The 26145-nt window shown below is 52.4% G+C and overlaps 1 protein-coding gene and 1 long non-coding RNA gene across 4 annotated transcripts in view; one reads left to right on the top strand and one right to left on the bottom strand.

Annotated features, from left to right (window-relative positions):
* The window catches only part of LOC140425321 (adenylate cyclase type 2-like), a 1061108-nt gene that overhangs the window by 898120 nt on the left and 136843 nt on the right, over window positions 1-26145 (top strand). For all 3 annotated transcript variants that reach the window (XM_072509476.1, XM_072509475.1, XM_072509478.1), the window contains exons 14-16: window positions 9799-9868; window positions 12221-12318; window positions 23426-23510. In XM_072509476.1, the coding sequence (XP_072365577.1) occupies window positions 9799-9868; window positions 12221-12318; window positions 23426-23510 (253 nt within the window). The remainder of the gene's footprint in view (window positions 1-9798; window positions 9869-12220; window positions 12319-23425; window positions 23511-26145) is intronic.
* The window catches only part of LOC140425322 (uncharacterized), a 90321-nt gene that overhangs the window by 48921 nt on the left and 15255 nt on the right, over window positions 1-26145 (bottom strand). The gene's annotated exons all lie outside the window — the stretch shown is intronic.

The raw sequence follows: 26145 nt of genomic DNA, 5'->3' as shown, positions 1-26145 counted from the left end.
CTGGCCATGGCGGCCGGTACGGATGCGGCATGCGGTGCAAGGTGGGGGTTCAGCCACCCTCCGGTGGGAGGGGGATAGGGATACGGCTGTCCGGGATGGGGGTTGGTGCCAGGGGCACAGTGCTGCCTTACCACCCTGGCCGCCTCAAGGAGGTTGTGCAGTTTCTTCTAGCTTTCCTGACCAGTCCAGATGGTGTTGCCATGACGCTGACTGCCTCTGCCACCTGCGCCCCGGCACGGCGAACGGCGGTGACCAACAGCCTCCTTCCCGGACCGGGGTACAGGGTGGCCTACCTCTCCTACACGGAGTGTAACAGGGTTTCCAGCTCAGCGTCCGGAAAACGGGGTGCCACTCTCATCGCTGCCATCCTGTTGGCTGGGGTGGTGTGTGCAGGGAGTGAAGTGTGTGTACGCGGCTGCGGCTTGTCAGCCTCCCAAGTGTCAATTACGAATTTGGCGAATCGATTGTGTTCCACGTGGCGCCGATGCTCGCCCCCTAACAGTCGCTGAATCGGTCCAGGTGCGGTGCCAGCTTTGCTGTCGTAGAATCCGCGAATCCTGCGCCAACGTCAACCCTTAGTATCAGGAACGGAGAATTCTGCTGATGGTCTTCTACCGAGAACACGTCTCCGTCTTCTGTTGAGAACACTTCTCCACTCCATCCTCTTGTACCAGCTTGTCCTGCCTTATGTGGCCACTGCTGATCCTTCCCATTATGCTTGCTTCCAAGAGGAAAGTTTACTACTATACTATGTCAGAGAGTATAGTATATAGCACAGGAGGAGGCCTTTCTGCCATCAAGTCCACGCTGGCTTTCAGTCGAGAAATTCAGTCCCATTGAGCGGCTGTGACCCCACAGCCGTGTCGTTTTATTTCCCTCCAGGTCCCAACTAATTTCCATTTGAAATTGTTCAGCATCTTTGTTTGTACAACCCTCTTAGAGACTGAGGCACAACGTGGCTGTTGAAAGCCAGGAGACCCCGCTCCTGGAACCTATCGGCTCACAACGCCTCGCGAGATTCAACGGGATCTCGCGAGACGTGAGGCGCATTCTGCCCACAATGGGCAGGATCACGTTTTGGCAAATCGGCATATTAGAGCGAGGCAGTAAGCCTTACTTTAATGTGCATTTCCCGAGGTACCTGAGGCTTTAGGATTCAATCCCTTTGCCTCAGAGATCTCAGGCAAGTGCTCTGTGGTACTGGTTCCCACAAACGTGGACCAGACAGAACGGCACTTGTGGATGTCGCCAAGGGGATCGGAGGCCCCGACTGCATGCCCTTTGGGAAGGGTGATGCCCTGGCACTGCTGATTCCACCTGGGTACCTTGGCAGTGCCACCTGGATGCCAGCCTGGCACTGCCAATGTGCCAGACAGGCACTGCCAACGTATCAGGTTGGCATTTTTTGTACGTGCATGATTGGGCCGATGTGCGGGGGTGGGGGTCCAGGGGGGACCCTCCCATATTGCATTCGGGATGGGGAGGAGGTCGGGGATTCTTTTGGGGGCTCGGAGATCGGGATGCCATTTTTAAATGGTGCCACCATGGACACTATTTTGAAATCTTAAGGACACCTTTAGCAGCCAAACAACAGGCACTACCAAGCCTAATTGCACACTTTATGGGCTTTTTTGACACAGAGGACGCATAAAATGGTTATTCGTACCTCATTGCCATGATTGTAGCATGAAACCAAATTGGTTCCTTGCTGCTGGCTTCCTCCGCAGCACTGATGGCTGTGTTTTCTCTCAGCAGGAGGCTGAACATTGTTGTACCGAGAGCACGTGGTGCACCGAGAATGTTATTCTTAAAGACGGTCTGTCAAAATTAACGAGAGATTACACTGAAAAAAAACCTGATGGAATTTAAAATGTGGGGAATGGAACACCAGAATGTTGGAGGCATTAGTGCTGGCGTGTGCAGGAGGAGAGATGCTATCGTCACACACAGAGATCAGGAGACCCTCGAAGACCATCTCAACAAAGATGCTCCGATGCCCACATCTCCCGAAAGTTAAGGAGGAGATGGCTCACGGTGTCTTGAGATTGGCTATGATGGAACCTGTGTCATCTGTCATCACAAAGAACATTGAGCGTAATGGTATGGATCCTGCCTTTTCATCTTCGTAACCCACGGTACTGGTGGCATTATGAACAAGCTGCAGGTGCTATGACTCTGGACCCCTCGCTTTGCACACTGCCCCAGATTATCCCACATCCTTTATAGTAACCTTCCCCTTCTCTTGCCCTGTTTCCAGAAATGCCACAGTTTGCAGAAGCCCCACAGAGCAACAGTACAGAATTAATGATGAGGCCCCATCATTTGGTCTGGTGCTAGCATCCACCAGCTCAGATACTGTCACTGTACATATACAAGAGGCAAACATAGGATTGGAATCAGCATATGGTGAGTCATCCAGACCCAAGTGGCCAATAGCCAAGCCAGGAGGCTCCTTTTCCAGCTCATCAGAAGGCAAAGTATCAAACAGGTTCTGCTGCAAAGGAGTTGGGGGCAGCACTGCCGTGATCAAATTCACAGCCGGTGTGCTTTTACAATTTTCTAACATTTCTTACTGGGCTAGGAAGAATAAGGGCTTATGTCATTCTCTCAGTGCAATGAAAGAACAATCTCCTTTTGTAGTCAATGCAATAATTGGCAACCACCAGTTAGCTAACGAGCAACGAAAGATCTATTATAAAATGAACCATATACAGAGCACTGTAATCAATGTCTTCATTCTCAACACTAGGATCATAATTAGCTGCAAGAGCTCACCATCTGCACTGAGATCCCTATGCTCATTCCCCATTGGCTGATCAGGTCACTTGACCCTTCCACTACGTGCCTCCTTAAAGGGGCGAGCTACTACACACTGATGCGACCATCAATTCACTCAAAGACACGAGTAGAAGTAAACCGTGGTTTTAATTAGCTTAGAACAGTGCCTGCCTGCGACTGGTACAATACTGTGAACCGCCTACAGGTCAACTGCTCTTTATACTTCCTTTCAAGGGGAGGAGCCATGGGCGGAGCCCGTACATGGTCCAACATATCCCCCTGTGGGTGAAGCCACACAATGGCCCATAGGTGGAGCCCACAAGGTCAACAACATAACATAACTGTAACACAATGGCAGAACATGATACTAATACACTGGTGAATTACTAGTACTATACATTCACCACATTCACCCCGGCGGGGGTGACGGGCTCATAAGTTCAACTGGTCCGGCACACGGATTGTGCACTGCGATCGCCGAAGCACTGGCGTTGCTGCTGGTCCGGGTGTCGGGTTCATCCATGCTGGCAGCGGAAGTGGGGCCGGTGCGGGCACAGGCGTGGACTCCGGGAGCGTCTCTTTTGGAGCTTCATTCCTGTGGACCGGTGTGGCGGGCGGGAGGGAGCGCAGGAGCCATATAGGGGCGGGGACGCTGGGCATGGTAGGTTTGGCGGGATATAGTGGCCGGGCTGCGGTGGTGGTGGTGGAGCCTGCGGGCGCCAGGTCCCGGAGGGAGACGGTATCTTGTCGGCCATCGGGGTGTTCGACATAAGCATACTGGGGGTTGGAGTGTAGGAGCTGGACCCTCTCTACCAGAGGGTCGGTCTTATGGCTCCTGACGTGTTTTCTGAGGAGGACTGGTCCCGGTGTCTTCAGCCAGGACGGAAGCGAGGCCCCTGAGGTAGCTCCCCGAGGGAAAACAAACAAGCCGTCATGAGGAGTCTCATTTGTGGCCGTGCAGAGGAGGGACCTGATAGAGTGGAGCGCATCGGGGAGGACCTCCTGCCAGTGAGAAACTGGGAGATACCTGGACCGCAGAGTCAGTAGGACGGTCTCCCAGACCGTCGCGTTCTCCCTCTCCACCTGCCCATTTCCCCTGGGGTTATAACTGGTCGTCCTGCTCGAGGTGATGCCCTTACTGAGCAGTTACTGATGCAGTTCGTCGCTCATGAACGACGAGCCCCGGTCGCTGTGGACATAACTGGGGAAACCAAACAGGGTGAAGACACTATGCAGGGCTCTAACGGACATGGTCATATCGGGGCAGGGGACTGCAAATTGGAAGCGGGAGAACTCATCTATAATGTTGAGGAAATATGTATTGCGGTTATTGGAGGGGAGGGGCCCTTTGAAATCGATACTGAGGCGTTCAAAGGGCCGGGATGCCTTTACCAGGTGGGCCTTATCCGGTCGATAGAAGTGCGATTTACACTCCGCACAGATTTGGCAGTCCCTGGTCTTGCTCTGACCTCCTCGGTGGAGTAGGGCAGGTTGTGGGCCTTGATATAATGGACGAGCCGGGTGACCCCTGGGTGGCAGAGGTCATCGTGGATAGCCCGTAGTCGGTCATCTTGCGCGCTGGCGCATGTGCCGCGGGACAGGGCATCTGGGGGCTCGTTGAGCTTCCCAGGACGATATAGGTGGAGTTATAGGTGGAGAGTTCGATCCTCCACCTCAAGATCTTATCGTTCTTGATTTTGCCCCGCTGCGTATTGTTGAACATGAAGGCTACCGATCGTTGGTCGGTGACGAGTGTAAACCTCCGACCAGCGAGGTAGTGCCTCCAGAGCCGCACAGCTTCCACGATGGCTTGGGCTTCTTTTTTGACCGAGGAGTGTCGAATTTCAGAGGAGGTGAGGGTGCGCAAAAAGAACGCTACCGGTCTGCCTGCTTGAGGGTTGATTGAGGGTGGCGGCGAGAGCGACCTCTGATGCGTCGCTCTCCACCTGGAAGGGGACGGACTCGTCCACCGCGCGCATCGTGGCTTTGGCGATGTCCGCCTTGATGCAGCTGAAGGCCTGGCGGGCCTCAGTTGCCAGTGGAAAGATGGTGGCCTTGATTAGTGGGCGGGTTTTGTCCGCATAATTGGGGACCCACTGGGCGTAATATGAAAAGAACCCAAGGCACCTCTTCAGGGCCTTGGGACAGTGAGGGAGAGGGAATTGTAGGAGGGGGCGCATACGGTCAGGATCGGGCCCTAGGACCCCGTTCTCCACGACGTAGCCAAGGATGGCTAGTCTGGTTGTGCGGAAAACGCATTTCTCCTTGTTGTAGGTGAGATTGAGGGTTTGGGCGGTTTGGAGAAATCGGTGGAGGTTGGTGTCATGGTCCTGCTGATCATGGCGGCAGATGGTGACATTGTCCAAGTACGGAAATGTGGCCCGCAGCCCGTACTTGTCCACCATTTGGTCCATTGCTCTTTGGAACACCGAAACCCCATTCGTGACGCCAAAGGGTACCCGGAGGAAATGGAAAAGGCGGCCATCTGCCTCAAAAACCGTGTTGTGGCGGTCCTCCGGGCGGATTGGGAGCTGGTGGTATGCAGACTTCAGTTCCACCGTGGAGAACACCCGGTAGTGTGCGATCTGGTTTACCATGTCTGCAATCTGGGGAAGGGAGAACGCATCGAGTTGCGTATACCGGTTAATGGTTTGGCTGTAATCAACCACCATCCGGAACTTTATCCCGGTCTTGACGACCACCACCTGAGCTCTCCAAGGGCTATTGCTGGCCTCGATGACACCCTCCCGTAAGAGACTCTGGACCTCAGACCTAACGAACGTCCTGTCCTGCATGCTGTACCGCCTGCTTCTGGTGGCGACTGGCTTGCAGTCGGCGGTGAGGTTTGCGAAGAGAGGGGGAGGGTTGACTTTTAGGGTCGCGAGGCTGCATATGGTGAGTGGGGGCAGGGCCCCCCCGAACTTCAGGGTTAGGCTCCTGAGGTTGCATTGGAAATCGAGTCCCAATAGGAGAGGAGCGCAGAGGTCTGGGAGCATATAGAATTTAAAGTTTGCGTACTCAGCGTCCTGTATTGCTAGGGCTGCAGTAGTGCACCCTTGGATTTGCACCGAGTGCGACCCAGAGGCGAGGGAGATGGTTTGTTGCTCCGGGAAAATTGGGAGCGAGCAGCATCTTAACATGTCCGGGTGAATGAAGCTCTCTGTGCTCACAGAGTCGAAGAGGCAAGGCGTCCCATGCCCGTTAACCCGGACGGCCATCATGGAGTTCCGGAGGTGCTTGGGACGCGACTGGTCCAGGGTGACGGCGCTGAGCTGCGGGTAGCCGGCGGCGTGGTCGGAGGTGCTGGGGCGGCCCCGCGATGACTGTCATACGCGTTGAGCGGCATAGCAGATGGTTGGTCGAGCATGGCGGGCGGTGAGGAAGATGGCATCCAAGATGGCGCCCCCAGGGATCGCACGTGGCCGGCCGCGTGGTGGAGGATGGCCAAGATGGCGGCCTCCATGAGTCGCATGTGCTGTGAGGGCTGGAAGATGGCTGCCCCCACTGATAGCACGAGGCTGAGGCATCTGCAGGGGGCGGAGTCGGCAGACACGCTGCCATGCTGCGGGGTCTGCGGGCCTGTGAGTCTGAGGATCGGGTCTGTGAGTTAGAGTTCTTAGACCTGGCCAGGCAGCCTTTGGCGAAATGTCCTTTTCTCCCGCAGCTACCGCAGTTCGCGTTGTGGGCCGGGCAGTGCTGTCTGGGGTGTTGAGGCTGGCCGCAAAAATAGCAGGATAGCCCCCCATGATGGGCGGGTGGCCGCGCGGCACAGGCCTGGGGTAGTCTTTAGTCGGGGGCCCACGAGGGTGCCGTGTGGTCAGCCGGGAATGCAGTAAGGCTCTGAGACGCAACCTCCAGAGAGGTGGCTAACTTTACCGTGTCATCCAGATCCTGGGCCCCCTTTTCAAGCAGGCGCTGTCTCACATAATTCGACGGACTCCCGCCACATAGACGTCTCGGACGGCGAGTTCCATGTGCTGAGGGGCCGTAACGGCCTGGTAGTTACAGTTGCGTGCGAGGGCTTTGAGGTCGTGTAGGTAATCATCTAGCGACTCCCCGGGGCGCTGGCGGCGAGTGGTGAAGACGTGTCGCGCGTAGATCTCGTTCATGGGCCGTACGTATAGGCGTTCGAGCATCGCGAGGGCATCTGCATAGGAGGAGGCCTCGTCGAGCTGAACAGAAATGTGATGGCTCGCCCGTGCGTGGAGGAGGCTCTGCTTCTGTTCATCGGTGACGGAAGGCGTGAAAGAGGCATCAAGATAGGCCTTGAAGCATCGAAGCCAGTGCGAAAAAATTTATTTCGCCTCCGCAGCCTGCGGATCAAGTTCCAGTCGATCAGGTTTGAGGGCTGATTCCATAGTTGTGTTTAAGCTGATTAAATTGATGCGAACATCAATTCACTCAAAGACACGAGTAGAAGTAAACCGTGGTTTTAATCAGCTTAGAACAGTGCCTGCCTGCGACTGGTACAATACTGTGAACCGCCTATAGGTCAACTGCTCTTTATACTTCCTTTCAAGGGGAGGAGCCATGGGCGGAGCCCGTACATGCCCCAACATATCCCCCTGTGGGTGAAGCCACACAATGGCCCATAGGTGGAGCCCACAAGGTCAACAATATAACATAGCTGTAACACAATGGCAGAACATGATACTAATACACTGGTGAATTACTAGTACTATACATTCACCACACATACCTTCCCTTTTATGTTCCTCATTACATACTACATTGATAACATACAACTTTCAAAACATTACCAATAATGGAGAGTTTTTAAACACTTTATCAGAAACTCAGTCTGTCAGGGAACTTTCTCATTCTCTGGGAAGCACATTGGTCACTATCTGATCAGTCGCTTCACTCCTTGGATCAACAACACTTCTCGCTGGCACAGTTGGGATCAGGCAGTAGCACTGGGCGTTGGGACGGCTCTCGTCTCCGTAAATGATCTAAGTGCTTCTTCCAAAAACTTGTCCTGTCCTGCCCTTTCACTCATAGGACAACATTCTTCACAAAAACTGCATTGTCTATCTCAAATGCTGTTTCCACATTTGCCAAATACTGGTTCCTTTTCAGCCAACTCTGCCCTGTTTCCACCTTCTCCACCAAATTTGGAACTTCCAGAATCCACCTGGTTCTTGAGCGACGACCCATCAACAGCTCAGCTGGAACAATGCCAGTAGTGCTATATTGTGGTTCTGTAGGCTAACTAGAAACCGTGCCACCTTGGTTCCTAGTTACTCAGGTGATTGCTTCGTCAGACCAACCTTAAGTGTCTGAACTGCGTACTCAGCCAACCCATTTGACGAGGGGTAATATGGTGTAGTCCGGATATGTTTTATTCCATGAAGCGTCATGAACTGCTGGGATTCCACATCAATGAACGCAAATACAAGACAAATACTTCTGGCACGTCGTGGGTGGCGAAACATTGGCGCAGTTTCTCATGTATTGTGCATGAAGTTGTGGGATTCATTTCAAATACTTCTATCAATTTTGTTTGGCCGTCCACCAGCAAAAGGAACATAACACCCATGAATCGGCTAACATAATCTGCGTGAACCCTCATCCAGTTGACCCGACCATTCCCAGGGTTGCAAGGGAGCTGTGGCTGGCAACTTCTGGTATTGGTCACAAATCCTTTCATCGATGCCAGACCAAATGTAGCTTCTCACTACCATTTTTATCTTGGACATGCCTGGATGGGCGCTATGCAATTCTTCAAGCAGTAATTCTCTTTGTGGTATGGGGATGACCATTTTCATTTCCCAAAGGATGACACCATGCTCACAACTAAGCTCATCTTTCCTGAGCAGATAAGGCTTTAATTTTCTCCAAAGCTTTCTCACTCCGTCATCCATGCAATATCATGGGTGGGATTCTCCGTCTGGCCACACCCGGCGGAGAATCGAGCTGCATATGTTTAACCTTCAATGGGTCTCTATTAGTCCAGTGCTTAATCTGGTGCGCTGTCACTGGTAAGAGGCTGGATTCTCCATCGGCGGGATCCTCCATTTCACCGGCAGCGCACTCACGCCCGCGGATTTCCCAACGGCGTGGGGTACCCACAATGGGAAACCCCATTGGCTGGCTGCCAGAACTGGGAATGTCGCCGCCGATGGGGGCACACCGCACCAGAAAATGGACGGAACGGGATGGAGAATCCCGCCCAAGGCATCCAGGAAATTTGAGGCCATTACGGTGTCTTGCAGTATTAGAGAGGTGCTCTCTGGTAATGGAAGATGATTTAAGGCGTCTGCATTGGTTATGTGAGCCCCTGGCCGATGTTCAAAGGTATATAGTCGTAGGCTGAAAAGAGCAGAGTCCAATATTGTATCCAAGCAGAAGCAATTGATGGAATTACTTTGTTTCCTTGAAGAGCCCTAAAAGTGACTTGAAGTCTGTGGTGATAATAAAATTCCTCCCTTATATGTATTGATGAACATTCTCGATGTCGTAAATAGTAGCCAGGGCCTGTTTTTCTATTGGGAGTATCCTCTTTCCGCCTCTGTTAGGGTTCTTGATACGTACCCAATAGATCTCTAGGTATGCCGATGCATCGCTGCAAGTATTACCTTCTTTGAGGGGTTGAAATGTGCTACTTAACATGTTAACTCAACTGGTGTAAAGAGCACCATTTCAGTAAACAGAAGTTGTATGTCAGTCTGCAAATTAAACAACAATGAGGACAGTAGTTTTGTTTTGTTAAATTCCTAAAATTCACTTGAACTGGATGTTTCTGTCAATGGAATTTCAGGAGGGAGCACTTTTCATTAACAGTGCAAACTGCGCCGAGCGATGACCTAGTTAGAGAGATATGTTAAATGAGCTTCATCCAGCAGATAATGTTAGTAGACTGGGATTAGCCCCCTCCCGATTTACTACATTAATGTCTTTGTTTAAATCAGATTATGCCTTCATTTGGGATTAATCCCAGATCACAATACCTACACTTTAACTGTTGCATTTGTTTGAGAATTAATGGGACAATTTACAGAATCTGTATTTGTTTTACAGACAATGGCTAAAATCTGATGATATTAAAAGAATTTCCCTTTTCTTTCATAATGAAGAATTAGAGAAAGAGGTAAGTATCACTTTTTATTCAACTATTGATTGAAAGACGAAATATATTGGGGGCTAAACTGGATAACCCTAAATATGGGTGTGGAGATTGAGGTACGCAATTAACTGGCACCTGTTCATTATGTCAAAGGCAGCATGTTAAAGTCATAATGTCCGCTATTTTTACTGATCACTGTGTACAGCAAGTGCTACCCATGCAGTTCATCAACTTAACGCATCAGCAGGAGGTCCAATATTGAGGGTGGTGAGTTCGACTTAAAGGCAGCCTGTACCTATTCAAGGTGAAGTGCATTGTGGTTGCAAGAGGTGGTGGCAGTGCTTTGTGAATTGAATCTGAGCTGTTGACTGTGCATGCAAGACACTTTGCACCAAGGTTTTCAGATATTGCATGGGAAGCATTGTTGCAAGAAATAATAAGGAAGATCTGTGGTGACCCCCTGCGACATATGGAAATACAGAATATAGAAATTGAAGAAGCTCCCTGAGCCTGTTCTGCCATTCAATGAAATGAAATGAAATGAAAATCGCTTATTATCACAAGTAGGCTTCAAATGAAGTTACTGTGAAAAGACCCTAGTCGCCACAGTCCAGCACCTCTTCGGGGAGGCTGGTACGGGAATTGAACCGTGCTGCTGGCCTGCCTTGGTCTGCTTCAAAAGACAGCGATTTAGCCCAGTGTGCTAAACCAGCCCAACATGCTAAACCAGCCCCTTTCTGGAAAAAACATTCAGTGGGTGCGTTATATCCCAAGGGGCTGGTTTAGCACAGTGAGCTAAACAGCTGGCTTGTAATGCAGAACAGTGCCAGCAGCGCGCGTTCAATTCCCGTACCAGCCTCCCCGAACAGGCGCCGGAATGTGGCGACTAGGGGCTTTTCACAGTAACTTCATTGAAACCTACTTGTGACAATAAGCGATTATTATTATTATATCCTGTCGTTGCAGTGGGGTATGACCTGATAGAACTAGCAGAGATCAGCACAGAAAATACCTCTCTACCCCCGCCCCCCCCAAAACAGAAATGGGGGATCCTCCAACAAGCACTGGTGGCTTCCCTGCCTTCACCACCGCTATCACAAACATCAGAATCGGGGGCTCCTTCCACACCCAGCAAATATAGCTCCCCAAAGTGTCTACTCCTGGCACATGTTGGCACTGCTGGGCTGGCACTGCCAATCTGGCAGATGTCCCTCTCCAACCAGGAACTATACCTATCTTTAGACCTTGGGGTCCTCTCGACTGATTCCAAACCTGTTGCAAACCTTACCAACGTGAAGTCGCATTGGCGATGTATGAATATTCAGTGAGGGGGATCATGTTGTTGGGGGGGGGGCTGCTTGTTGGGGTTATTAAAACGTGTTTAAATGACGTTCCCCCCTTTCTGAGCGTGAACATCATTACATCACCAGCGAGGGGAGTGGGAAATCGGCAAACATGATCTTGATGGTGAGAATCGTTGTTTTCCGATTCCCAGGGGATTTTTCGCCCGCATCGCCATTCTTGCTGATGGCGAACGCAGACTGAAAATCACCCCCTTTGTAATTTTATGCTTGCATGTACACTGCCTACAATGGCACCTATCTTTATGTCATCAGCAAATTTGTATATGTGACTTTCTCTTCCATCATCTAATTCATTGATAAATATGGTGAATATTTGCAGCCCCAATGCAAATTTTTGCAGCACTAGCCACCTCCTGCCAATTACAGTACCTGCCTGTTATCCAGAACCTCTGTCTCCTTCTGTTCAACCAATTTCTTTACCAGGTGAATAATTTGTCTTTAATTCCATCAACTTCAACTTTACCAAACAATACCTTTTGAAGGACCTTATTTAATATCTTCTGGAAGACCATACAAATAACATCCATGGACAGCCCCCCTATCCATACTGATCATCTCTTCAGAATTTCAATAAGATTTCTCAGATATATCAAGCCCTTGATAAATTCATGCTGGCTCTCTCTGATCAGCTGAAAATTTTCAAAGTAACAGTCGCCCTATCCTTATTTGTATACTTTAGCAGTTCTGATGAAAGGTCACAAACTTGAATCATTAACTCTGTGTTCTCACCCCACATGCTGCCTGACCTGACAAGTGTTGCCAGCACTTACTGTTTTCTGTCAGATTTTCAGCATCTGCAGTACCTTGTTATTGTAGAACTGCTTGGAAACATTTAAAAATTGTTTTATAGGTAGACCATTCACTCCAGAGTGATCCTGCAAGGACCTCTTCCTGCATTTTGGGGCCATTATCTTACTGCCTGTACTTAGAAAAATAACAGTTTATAGTAATGTGCAGGAGTTTTTCATAATAGCTCATTGATTAACTGTTTTTTTTATATTAACTCCTGTAGTACCGAGCAACTACACTCCCAGCCTTCAAGTACTATGTCACCTGTGCTTGCCTCATATTTTTCTGTATCTTCATCGTTCAGATTCTGGTGTTACCAAAGTAAGTATGTGTAGAGAATTCATTTCTGTAAATGTAATAATTGTCTTGAGCTACATGGGGTGATTTCCCTGGGCTTTACCTGCCGAGATCTCTGCCCCTCTACATTTCTCCAAGGTTTCAGCACTTTCCATAAAAAGTAATGCCTTCGCCTATAATATTAAGACAGGAGTAGCGGTCCTGGCCTTCCTGCTTCATTTTCCTCTCCAATGCTGAAAGTGCCACTTTTATAAGGCATCCTGTGGAAAAAAGTTTTAGGCCTGATGCAAGCCATTCGCTAATCTATAATCATGGAGGGGCAGGCACCAAAGGCAACACCTGAGCTTGGTCTATTTTAACCTTCAGGGATAATCAGTGCTGAAGGCCTATTACTGATTGTAGCGCACAAAGACTCCGTGAGACGAATAGAGTGAAGTCGATGAGGCTTTATTAAGCGTGTCTGTTCCCCCGCAGCTCGATAGTAGAATGACCTGCGGGGGAGGACTCCGGCTTCTTATACTCCGCCTTCAGGGCGGAGCTAGAGGTCAACGGCCAACCAGGACCCGGGATCTGTCAGCCAATGACATTAGGGCTTCCAGTCCCACATGACCCCTAATACATACTACCACATTCACCCCTTGTCAAAAATGAACCCGGCGGGGTGATGCTTCGCATGGTGGTAAGGGTTTACAGGGCTGGTCCTGGGAGGAAAACATTCACATGGCAATACAGTATGTACAATTTTGTCCTGTTTCATCTATTTACAGAAGGTATCAGGAGAAAAGCAAAATGTTCTTGTGAAAAGTCCATATATTGATTTAGATCGACGCCACGAGTCGGTCGGGCGGTCTGGTCGTCCGTGTCGATCGCCTCGGCCCCGGTGGTGGTGGTGGTGCTTGTACCGGTGTTGTCGTCTCCGGGAGCCTTACGGTTTCAGCTTGGGCTTTATTCTTGGTCAGGCCTGAGGGGAGGGGAACCGATCCTCCTGGGAAGGGGGCGGTCGCGGGGTGCGGCGGTGGCAGGAAGGGGGGCTTGGGTGAATGGTGTCGGGGGGGTGTGTGTGTTGCCGGCGGGCGCCAGATCCCGCAGGGAGACCGTGTCCTGTCGGCCGTCGGGGTACTCCACGTAAGCGTACTGCGGGTTCGCGTGGAGGTGAACCCTTTCGACCAACTGGTCCGCCTTGTGTGCCCGCACATGCTTTCGGAGCAAGATGGGTCCTGGGGCCGCCAGCCAGGTCGGCAGCGACGTTCCAGAGGAGGACCTCCTAGGGAAGACAAGGAGACGCTCATGAGGCGTTTGATTAGTGCTCGTACATAATAGCGACCGGATGGAGTGGAGAGCGTCCGGGAGGACCTCCTGCCACCGTGAAACTGGGAGGTCCCTGGACCGTAGGGCCAGTAGGACGGTCTTCCAGACCGTGCCGTTCTCCCTCTCTACTTGCCCGTTCCCCCGGGGGTTGTAGCTGGTCGTCCTGCTTGAGGCTATGCCCTTGCTGAGCAGGAACTGGCGCAGCTCGTCACTCATGAAAGAGGACCCCCTGTCGCTGTGGACGTATGCGGGGCAACCGAACAGTGTGAAGATGGTGTTCAGGGCTTTAATGACTGTGGCCGCGGTCATGTCAGAGCAGGGAATGGCGAATGGGAAGCGGGAGTATTCGTCCACCACATTAAGAAAGTATGTGTTGCGGTCGGTGGAGGGGAGGGGCCCTTTGAAATCGAGACTAAGGCGTTCAAAGGGGCGGGAAGCCTTAATCAGATGCGCACCATCCAGCCTGAAAAAATGCGGTTTGCATTCCGCGCAGATGTGGCAGTCCCTTGTGACTGTACGGACCTCCTCTAAAGAATATGGGACATTGCGGGACTTGATAAAGTGGAAAAACCGAGTGACCCCCGGGTGGCAGAGGTCCTCGTGGAGGGTTTGGAGGCGGTTAATTTGTGCGTTGGCACATGTGCCGCGGGATAGGGCATCGGATGGCTCGTTCAGCTTTCCGGGACGATACAAAATCTCGTAGTTGAAGGTGGAGAGCTCGATCCTCCACCTTAAGATCTTGTCGTTTTTGATTTTGCCCCGCAGTGCATTATCGAACATGAAGGCTACTGACCGTTGGTCGGTGAGGAGAGTGAATCTCCTGCCGGCCAGCTAATGCCTCCAATGTCGCACAGCTTCCACTATGGCTTGGGCTTCCTTTTCCACTGAGGAGTGGCGGATTTCTGAAGCGTGGAGGGTTCGAGAGAAAAAGGCCACGGGTCTGCCCGCTTGGTTAAGGGTGGCCGCTAGAGCTACGTCAGAGGCGTCGCTCTCGACCTGGAAGGGGAGGGACTCGTCGATGGCGCGCATCGTGGCCTTTGCGATATCCGCTTTGATGCGGCTGAAGGCCTGGCAAGCCTCTGTCGACAGAGGGAAGGTCGTGGTCTGTATTAGGGGGCGGGCCTTGTCTGCGTACTGGGGGACCCACTGGGCGTAATATGAAAAAAAACCCAGGCAGCGTTTCAGGGCTTTTGAGCAGTGCGGGAGGGGAAATTCCATGAGGGCGCGCATATGTTTGGGGTCTGGGCCTATTATCCCATTGCGCACCACGTAGCCCAGAATGGCTAGCCGGTTGGTGCTAAAAACGCACTTGTCCTCGTTGTACGTGAGGTTCAAGGCTTTGGCGGTCTGGAGGAATTTTTGGAGGTTGGCGTCGTGGTCATGCTGGTCGTGGCCGCAGATGGTTACATTGTCGAGATACGGGAACGTGGCCCGCAACCCATGTTGATCAACCATTTGGTCCATCTCCCGTTGGAAGACCGAGACCCCGTTTGTGACGCCAAATGGGACCCTTAGGAAATGGTATAATCGCCCGTCTGCCTCGAAGGCTGTGTACTTGCGGTCACTTGGGCGGATGGGGAGCTGATGGTAGGCGGACTTGAGGTCCACGGTGGAGAAGACTTTATATTGGGCAATCCGATTGACCATGTCGGATATGCGGGGGAGAGGGTACGCGTCTAGTTGTGTGTACCTGTTGATGGTCTGGCTATAGTCTATGACCATCCTTTGTTTCTCCCCTGTCTTCACTACTACCACCTGTGCTCTCCAGGGACTATTGCTGGCCTGGATTATGCCTTCCTTTAGTAGCCGCTGGACTTCGGACCGAATGAAGGTCCGGTCCTGGGCGCTGTACCGTCTGCTCCTAGTGGCGACGGGTTTGCAATCCGGGGTGAGGTTCGCAAATAAGGACGGGGGTTGCACCTTGAGGGTTGCGAGGCCGCAGATAGTGAGTGGGGGTATTGGGCCGCCGAATTTGAACGTAAGGCTCTGTAGATTGCACTGGAAATCTAATCCCAGTAAAGTGGGGGCGCAGAGTTGGGGAAGGACGTGTAGTTTGTAGTTTTTGAACTCCCTCCCCTACACCGTTAGGGTAACTATGCAGAAACCTTGGATCTGTACGGAGTGGGATCCTGCAGCTAGGGAAATCTTTTGTGCGCTGGGATAGGTGGTCAAGGAGCAGCGTCTTACCGTGTCGGGGTGGATAAAGCTCTCCGTGCTCCCGGAGTCGACTAGGCATGGTGTCTCGTGGCCGTTTATTAGCACCGTTGTCGTCGTCGTCTGGCGTGTCCGGGGCCGAGCTTGATCGAGGGTAATTGAAGCGAGACGTGGTTGTAGTAGTGGAGTGGGGTCCGTTGTTGCCGTCCAAGATGGCGTCGGGGATGAACAAAATGGTTGCCCCATACATCGCAGATGGCTGGGGGGTCACAAGATGGCGGCGGGGGTGGACAAAATGGCCGCCCCCACGCGTCGTACAGGTCTGGGGTGGTCCAAGATGGCGGCGCCCTTCCTCCCCTCGTGGTGGCCGGGACCCAAAATGGCGGCGACTGCGGGTCGCACATGGGGCGCTGGGGGGGTTGGGGAGCGTTAGGACCGCGCGGGGCTCCCTCATCCCTGGGGACAGCGGTGGTCGGGACCCAAGTTGGTAGCGCCGGCGGGTCAGACGTGGGGCGCGGGGGGGGGGGTTTGGGGGGCGTTAGAGACGCGCAGAACTCCCTCTTCTCGTGGGAGAGCGGTGGTCGGGACCCAAAGTTGTAGCGCCGGCGGGTCATACATGGGGCGCGGGGGGGGGGGTTGAGGAGCGTAAGCGGCGTGCAGGGCTCCCTGTTCTCCCGGGACCGCGGTGGTCGGGACCCAGAGCGGCTGCGCCTGCGGGTCGTACATGGGGCGCTGGGGTGGTTGGGGAGCGTAAATGGATTGCAGGGCTCCCTGTTCTCCCGGGACAGCGGCGACCTCGCGGGACCGGCACACAACCGCGAAATGGCCCTTATTCCCGCAGCTCTTGCAGATTGCTGCGCGGGCCGGAGAGCGCTGCCGGGGGTGTTTCGCCTGGCCGCAGAAATAGCAGTGGGCGCCCCCGGTGCGACTTGGCGTTTGGACCGCGCAAGCCTGTGGGGTGTCCGGGGGGGGGGGGTTTGTCGCGACGGGTACGTACGGAGCCCAATGGGTTGCCGCGCGGTCGGGGCCGTAGGCGCGGGTATTACGCGCGGCCACGTCTAGGGAGGCTGCTAGGGCCCGGGCCTCTGAGAGTCCTAGCGACTCTCTTTCTAGAAGTCTTTGGCGGATTTGGGAGGAATTCATACCTGCCACAAAAGCATCGCGCATTAACACGTCCGTGTGTTCATTTGCGTTCACCGAAGGGCAGCTGCAGGCTCGTCCCAAAATCAGCAGCGCGGCGTAGAATTCGTCCATCGATTCTCCGGGACCTTCCCGTCTCGTCGCGAACTGGTAGCGAGCGTAGATTTGGTTAACTTTGCGGACATAGAGACTTTTCAGTGCTGCGAACGCCGTCTGGAAATCCTCCGCGTCTTCGATGAGGGAGAAAATCTCCGTGCTCACCCTCGAGTGCAGGACCTGTAGTTTTTGGTCTTCTGTGACCCGGCCGATGGCCGTTCTGAGGTAGGCCTCGAAACAAGTCTGCCAGTGCTTGAAGGCTGCTGCCGCGTGGGGGCTGATCCTCAGGCATTCCGGGATGATCCTGAGCTCCATAGTCCTTTTTAGGCACGCTTAATAAATTGTAGCGCACAAAGACTCCGTGATACGAATAGAGTGAAGTCGATGAGGCTTTATTAAGCGTGTCTGTTCCCCCGCAGCTCGATAGTAGAATGGCCTGCGGGGGAGGACTCCGGCTTCTTATACTCCGCCTTCAGGGCGGAGCTAGAGGTCAACGGCCAACCAGGACCCGGGATCTGTCAGCCAATGACATTAGGGCTTCCAGTCCCACATGACCCCTAATACATACTACCACACTGATCTTTTCAATTGATATCCAGTGGTCATTCAGACGCTGCAAGGTTGCAATCTGCCAGGCTTCGATGATGGCTGCAACTAAATACTGCACTCATATGCAGTCTAGGAACAGTTCAGAAGCAAGCTATTCTAAAATAAAACTGTTGCACCTGGTTCAGTTCATAATTTTCCGATCTCTGGGAAACCCATCTGGTCAGTGTTAAAATAAAATGGCTGCCAAAATCTGAGCAACCGAGTCAGAAGGCAAGACACGCAGCAAGCCATCTCCACTTCTGATGTACTACCTGGGGTAATGCCTAGAAGGAGCGGTAAGCTACTAAAGATAAGAAAGATAGATAACAGTTGACACGGGTGTAGCACATATGCAACAGTTAGGGGTTAAGGTGCAACAATGTATATAGGGTGCAATTTAACCAAATGAAAACAAAGTCCCATAGCAAGCGCATTTAGCCGTGTGGTTCCCGCCACTCTCAGTGTCGAGAAATACCTCACTATTTAATGTGCCCCCAGTTAGACAGGGGGCCTCAGCGTGGAATACGCGACTGAAGTCCCGGCTTCTATCGGTCATGTTGCGCAGTGGCGCGCTGATTTTGAGGCGCAAAGTGGCTGTTCGATCGTGTCATAATCACCAATAAGCAAGTTTGCATCAACAGTCCGACCTGCCTCTAATTTCTGTCTGATGGGTGTTAGAGATGGGCTGGGCCTGAGTGAAGGGGATTTGCTGCGATGGGGGATTTGGAGGATGGGGCAGGGCAGGGACCCCATGGCACATGAACGTCCCACACGGTGACACCCTCAGCGATACATGGCAGGGCACTGGGCCAGCCTGTTTGTATGACAGCAACCCCAGTGAGTGAGCCTTAACCGTTCACCATCACACGCAATGCCCTCTCCTCCTCCCCCCACCCCCCCTCCCCCAAGGTACATGGACTCATGAGAAGGAATGGTCTGCACACATGCAGGGATCATGCAGGTGGCCAGTGGAAGTGATCCTAAAGGCAAGAGTCAGACTTTGTCAAACGATGAGCAGCACCAGAGCTCATTTTGTCGTCATCCTCCGTCCCGTGGACAAGACCTTCCAAGACTGCCAACCCAGGGCCTACACCCTGCGGTGATGCACACCCTGCGGTGATGCTGATCAGACCCTCAGAGGGAGTAGGGGTTATATGTTAATGGAAAGGAGTGGAAGGGAAGGCAAAGTTGGGGTGAAGGACTGAGGCAGAGGTAAGCGGTGAGAGATTATGGGGAAGCGGGATTCTGTTTGAAGTGGGGTGGTGGTGTGTAAAGGCCCTGGATCACATGCTGGGCGACCCTCCATGCCACCTCTTCTTCCACGCCCAGATCCTCCTGGATACCCTCCTCATCCTTCACGTCTGATGAGGCCTGCCGGTATTCCTCCAGCATGTCGCCCCTCTGCTGCACGATGTTGTGCAGGACACAGCTGCCCGACGCCAGCAGTGAGAGTCGCGATCCTCCTGCAGCTGTATTGGAGCATCCCACCAGAGCAGTCCCGGCATCCGAAGCGCATCTTGAGGATGCCATTGCACCACTCAATGATACTCGTGTTTGATGCATGGGTGTCGTTACAAAGGTTCGCCACGTTGGTCAGGGGCCTCCACAGAGGTGCCATTAGCTATGGCCTCAGCGGTACCCCTTGCCTCCAAGGAGCCAACCGCTCACCCGAGGGAGTGCCTTGAAGGTGCCAGGAACCTCAAAGTGAAGCAGGATATAAGCATTGTGCACACTGCCTGGATATCGGGCGCAGACGTGTCTGATGTGCTCAAACACCTACTGCACTTTCAAGGAGTGGAACCCCTTTCTATTGATGAAGGGTACTCCCTGTTGAACTGGTGCTCGGAGGGGAACATTCATGCCATTGATCACCCCCTGGACGTTGGGCATGCTGGCGGTGGTGGCGAGTCCTTGGGGCCTGGTCCAGATGAACGGTGATATAGTCGATATAACAGCGCGGGTGTTTTTGAGATTCCACACAGGTCCCCACTCAAGCTCTGAAATGTCCAGAGCCATAAACGCTCAGGGCGACCATCACCTTGACGGCCAACGGGAGTGGGTGTCCTTCTCCATACCCCCTGTGGTGCCAGCTGCACCACCGTCTGGCACAGGGCACGAACCTCACTAACGCCGGCAGCAGGGGATCAGAGCATCACATCGGAATCAGCGCCGGGCGCACATTCTGATTTTTGCTTCACCCAGTATTCTCCACCCTCCCGATCCTCACTGCTGGCGGGTAACAGAGAATGCAGCCTGCTAAATCTTTTTGAGTTTCCCTTGAAGCATTATCAGTGCTTTTTCTTTAATGACGCAGGTACCTTTAAAAAAAAACAGGAATTGCATTGACGTCTATCTGTTTTCATCGCTGCAGCCAATTCTAATCTCCCAATAAGTTTAGTAATAAGGATTGACCATGCGTGAAATAGTCTATGATTTTGATATGTAAAACTCATTTTAACTTCATGATTGAGCAGCTGTGGTGCAAAAGGATTTAATTCTTAACCGGTGAATGTGAATTCCAATCATAGTTTTAAACCATCATTTGCATTGACCTTTCTGTACAGTGACTGTGCTTTGCAATTTTGAACTGTGTCATTAAGAGAAGACAGCTTGTTCCACCCCCCCCCTCCCCCGCCCCCCCCCCCCCCCCCACCCCGCCCCACATCAATCCAGGAAACAGGCGAGCCTCTTGAGATTATAGGAAAAATCCTGGCAGATTTGACAACTGTCACAAAGTTTCTTTTCTGTCATGAGACTTGGCTGAACCAAATAATTATACTGAAGCTGTCTGCATGAAACATATCTGTAATATATGCTGATGGAGCCATGGGAATGTGAATGGAATAAGATTGAAATATAAAAACGTTGTAGGAAGGGTGGTCGCTACAAAATAAGGTTTTATTCAGTCCTTCATATTTTAATAAGTAAATGATGAGTATTTAATAATGTTTTAGAGGCAGCTATTGCTTGATTATCATTATTTACTCTGTCTTTGCTTTTTGTTTATTATTCAGTAATAATATATTCAGTTGGAGTGGTAGCATTTTTGATGCTTTCCTGTTTTCCATGACAATGTGCACCTAATTCTACAATTTGATAAATGTTTAATATAACATGCATATGACAAATAGAGTTTTGTGCTTGCTCTCAATTTGGGTTTTTTAAGGTGACTTCTTTGTAGCGAATGTTGAGAGAGTCAACGTGAGATGCTTTGGCCGGAATTCTCTGATCATTGCGATTCAATTTTCCCGCTGGCAGCACATCCCCACCAGTGGGTTTCGCAGCAGCGTGGGGTGGCTTCAGTGGGAGATCCCATTGACAAGAGGCGGGAAGATCAAATCCCACAGCCAACGAATGGCGCGCCTTTCAGGAAACAGGTGGCTGGGAGACCGGAGAATCCCACCCTTTGTTTTTGAATAGGGATGTACATTTCTGGGGCGGGATTCTCCGATGCTGAGATCGTGGGCGAAATTCTCCCGAAACGGCACGATGTCCGCCGACTGGCGCCCAAAACGGCACCAATAAGACGGGCATCGCGCCACCCCAAAGGTGCGGAATGCTCCGCATCTTTGGGGGCCGAGCCCCAACATTGAGGGGCTAGGCCGACGCCAGAGGAATTTCCGCCCCATCATCTGGCGGAAAAGGCCTTTGTTGCCCCGCCAGCTGGCGCGGAAATGACATCTCGGGGCGGCGCATGCGCGGGAGCGTCAATGGCCGCTGACAATTTCCCACGCATGCGCAGTGGAGGGAGTCTCTTCCGCCTCCGCCATGGTGGAGACCATGGCGGAGGCGGAAGGGAAAGAGTGCCCCCACGGCACAGGCCCGCCCGCGGATCGGTGGGCCCCGATCGCGGGCCAGGCCACCGTGAGGGCACCCCCCGGGGCCAGATCGGCCCGCGCCCCACCCAGGACCCCGGAGCCCGCCCACGCCGCCTTGTCCCGCCAGTAAGGTAGGTGATTTAATTTACGCCGGCGGGACAGGCAATTTATCGGCGGGACTTCGGCCCATCCGGACCGGAGAATCGAGCGGGGGGGCCCACCAACCGGCGCGGCCCGATTCCCGCCCCCGCCGAATCTCTGCTGCCGGAGACTTCAGCATCCGGCGGGGGCGGGATTCACGCCAGCCCCCGGCGATTCTCCGACCCGGTGGGGGGTCGGAGAATGTCGCTCCGTGATCGGCAATCGGACGGAGAATCCCTTTTGACGGCCAAATCGGTGTCGGCGCCAGTTTGACGCCAGTTGTCGAGTTGCCGCCCCCTCTGAAATGGTGCCATCACTACGCGTCTTCGGAAGACCCACTCGCGATGCTCCGCCCCTGATGTTCCGAGTTCCTGACCGAGCGGTTGACGTGTGGTCTGAGTAGACTGTCGTCATGCGCATGCGCGGCCAGGGACCCGGCCATTCTCCAGGCTTTTATATCGGGAAGATTGTGCATTTTATGTGGCGCGGCTGCTAGCCTCTTGCCGGTTGGAGAATCGCTGCTGGGGCCTTGCCGATTTTTTCGGCATAAAACTAGACACTTCCGACACAGCCTCAGAATCGGAGAATCCAGCCCATGAGTTTAGATTCACATCCTTTTATGGTATCGAAATTATAGGGATTCAGCAAACTGGACTATTCCATCACTCATTAGCAGGAGTTCTTCAAGTGTTAGCTGGCTTACTTAGAATTACTCTAACCCCAGTCAGGAAAGTGTGAGCTCAAGCTTCATTACGGTTCTTGACTGCATAACCTTCAGCATAGTAGTTGCTATGCAGTTGAAGGTGTGTCTTTCAAATGAGACATTAAACTAAGGTTCTATATGCCTATTGCAATGGTTCAGGTAGACGTTAAAGATCCTATAGCAGTATTAAATGTTTCTTGGCCAACATTCTACTCTCAATCAACATCATCAAAAATAAATGAATTGGCATTAATTTCATTAGTATTGCTATTTGTGAAGCCTTGTTGTGTGCAATGTGGTACACATTCACCAGTATAACAAAGTGACCGCAGTTCAAAACATGGGCGAAATTCTCCGGAAATGGCGCGATGTCCGCTGACTGGCGCCCAAAACGGCGCAAATCAGACGGGCATCGCATCTTTGGGGGCCGAGCCCCAACCTTGAGGGGCTAGGTCGGCGCCGGACGAATTTCCGTCCCGCCAGCTGGCGGAAAAGGCCTTTTGTTGTCCCGCCAGCTGGCGCGGAAATGACATTTCCGGGCGGCGCATGCGCGGGAGCGTCGGCGGCTGCTGACAGTTTCCCACGCATGCGCAGTGGAGGGAGTCTCTTCTGCCTCCGCCATGGTGGAGACCGTGGCGGAGGCGGAAGGGAAAGAGTGCCCCCACGGCACAGGCCCGCCCGCGGATCGGCGGGCCCCGATCGCGGGCCAGGCCACCGTGGGGGCACCCCCCGGGGCCAGATCGCCCCGTGCCCCCCCCCCCCAGGACCCCGGTGCCCGCCCGCGCCGCCTTGTCCCGCCGGTAAGGTAGGTGGTTTAATTTACGACGGCGGGATAGGCATTTTAGTGGCGGGATTTCGGCCCATCCGGGCCGGAGAATCGCGCGGGGGGGCCCGCCAACTGCCGCGATTCCCACCCCCGACGAATATCCGGTGCCAGAGACTTCGGCAACCGGCGGGGGCGGGATTCACGCCAGACCCCGGCGATTCTCCGACCCGGCGCGGGGTCGGAGAATTTCGCCCATAAGTCAAAAGGTCTCTGGCACACATTGAAAGATGTGTGTGTGGTGCTGCTTTGATGGCAGACAGAAGCTGAAACACACGTTGGTTAATTCTGAAACTGTTAATATTATTTGTGTAAGTGATTAAAAATACATTTTAAATTGAATATTTTGATTTGTTATAGAACTTCTATTCTTGGGATTTCTTTTGGAACTGCTTTCCTTACACTTGTCTTCATTCTCTTCACCTGTTTTGCAGGACAACTCCTGGTGAGTGTTCTTTTATTTATGATGTGGTGATGCCGGTGTTGGACTGGGGTGAGCACAGTAAGAAGTCTTACAACACCGGGTTAAAGTCCAACAGGTTTGTTTCAAACACTAGCTTTCGGAGCGCTGCTTCATCTGAGGAAGGAGCAGTGTTCCGAAAGCTAGTGTTTGAAACAAACCTGTTGGACTTTAACCTGGTGTTGTAAGACTTCTTACTGTTCTTTTATTATAGAGAAAAAAAGAAATTTGTGTAAAATAATAAATGAAAAAACACATATTTATATTCACGTGATTGATTATAAATCAGTGGTTCGATTCAAGTAAATGGGAACAAAGCCCCATAGCGAGCAGATTTAGCCACGTGTTTCCCGGCGCTCTCAGTGCTGAGAAACACAGGGCTTTACAATGCGACTCGCTTAGTATATGGGGCCTCAGCAGGGAATGCACGGCCTAGCTGCACACAGCCCCGTTTTGTACAGTGTACAGACAGATCTCCAAGGACCCCGAAGCGATCCCTGACCCTCCCCCCAGCCCAAACTCACTATGGGAGGGCCCTTGCCTCCGCCCCCCCCCCCCACCCCCTCACCCGAACACCCACACAGGGCACCCCCAGCCAGATCCTGTGCGAAAAGTTCCAGCTTGGCATCTTGGCAGTGCCCATGTCAGCTGGTAGTGCCACATGGGCACCCAAGTGGCACCAACAGTTCCAGGACACCACCCTGCCCAAAGGGCATGCAGCTGGGGTCCTCCAGTCCACTGGGAGACCTCCACGACTGCCTTCTGGTCCCAGTTTGTGGGGACCAGTGCTGAACAGTGCTCGCCCGAGGTCTCCAGGCGAAGGGTTAGCACTGGTGCCTCACAGCGCCAGGGACCTGGCTGCAATTCCTGCAAGTCTACTCGCGTCTGCATGGGTTTCCTCGCGGTGCTCCGGTTTCAGAGGGTCTGTGCAGACTCGATGGGCCGAATGACCTCCTTCTGCACTGTAGGGATTCTATTCTATGGAACCAAAAACAGGTTAAATTTATTAAAATATATTGGAAAATTGATTCAAGAAACAACAGTTAAAAGTAACGATGATATCTTCAGACAAGCTGGGCTGGATTCTCCGATTTGGAGACTATTTCCCCACGCCGTCGTGGGAATGGGAAAACTGGCGTAAAATGGCCACCGATTTCCCATTTTGCTGGGGGCTAGCAGGGAGGCAGCGTAGAGCACCCGGCTCGAGCTGCCAATATGACCTGGAGAATTGTCGGGTCCGTGGCTGCGCATGCAAAAGGCAGCGGCCTCCCTTCAGTGACCGCGTCGTGTTTCATGGTAGATGCCACTCGCGGACAAGGCCCGCGAAACAGTCCCCCCCATTCGGCCGGCTCGCACACCCCGGACCACCCCATCACAGTGCCCCCAGCCCCGAATATGTCCACCCCTGCCCGCGGATCAGCCCTCCCCCGACTGTGGCGGCGCTGGATTGAGTCATCAGCCGCCACGCTGAGTTCCCGACGAGTGAGACCACACGTGTCCCACACCACCGGGAACTCGGCAGGTTGGGGACGGAGCATTGGAGGGCGGGCCTCAGGCAACGTATGGAGACAGTGGATTTGGCGCGTGCCGTACTCTGTGAGTACGCCACTTTTCAGGGGGCGGGCGCGTGCCATACTCTGTGAGTACGCCACTTTTCAGGGGGCGGAGCATCGTGAAAGTGCACTCCCCCGATTTCGACATCATCGGGGATTCGCCGATCCCCATCGCCAAACGCGATTTCGGCGACGGGGATCGGAGAATCCAGCCCGCTCTTCTTTTTGACGAATTTACATATCCCTTTCATTCTTTTTCTTAAGGTGGCAACTCAAAAGTGCGTTACAAATCAATGGATTTGGTCAAACTGGTGATAAGACCATAAGATGTAGGAACAGACGTAGGCCATTACTCCCATTGAGTCAGCTCTGCCATTCAATGAGATCATGACTGATCTGATATTATAATCCACAACTCCACTTTCCTGCCTTATTCCCATATCCCCAAATTTCCTTACTGATTCAAAATGTGTCTATCGCAGTCTTGTCCATACTTAATGGCCCAATCTCTGCAATGCTCTGTGGTAAAGGCATCCACAGTTTCACTGCCCTCTGAGAAAATAAATTCCTTCTCATCTATGTCTTAACTAGGCGATCCCTTACTCTGAGATTATGGCCTCTGGTCTTTGACCATCCCACAAGGGGAAATAATCCTACATCATCTACCCTATCAAGGCCTCTGAGAATCCTATGTCTCTCAATAATGTCACCTTTCATTCTCCTAAACTCCAATTAGTACAGGCCGAGCCTCTCCTCATAAGAAAACCTCTCCATACCTGGGTTCAATTTAGTGAACTTCCTCTGGACTGCCTCCAATCCCAGCACATCTTTCCTTAGATAAGGGGACCAAAACTATTCACAGTTCCATGTGTGGTCGAACTAGTGCCTTGTACCGTTTTAGCAAGACTTTGAAATGAAGGCCAACATTCCATTTGCCTTCTCCATTACCTGTTGAACTTGTATGCTGGCTTTTTGTGATTTTTCATGAGGACCCCTCTATGCTGCAAATTTTTGCAGTCTTTCCCCATTTAAATAATATTCAGTTCCCTTATTCTTTCTTCCAAACT

Source organism: Scyliorhinus torazame, chromosome 6, assembly GCF_047496885.1.
Source record: "Scyliorhinus torazame isolate Kashiwa2021f chromosome 6, sScyTor2.1, whole genome shotgun sequence".
Taxonomy (NCBI): domain Eukaryota; kingdom Metazoa; phylum Chordata; class Chondrichthyes; order Carcharhiniformes; family Scyliorhinidae; genus Scyliorhinus; species Scyliorhinus torazame.
This window is presented reverse-complemented; position numbering and strand designations above follow the sequence as displayed.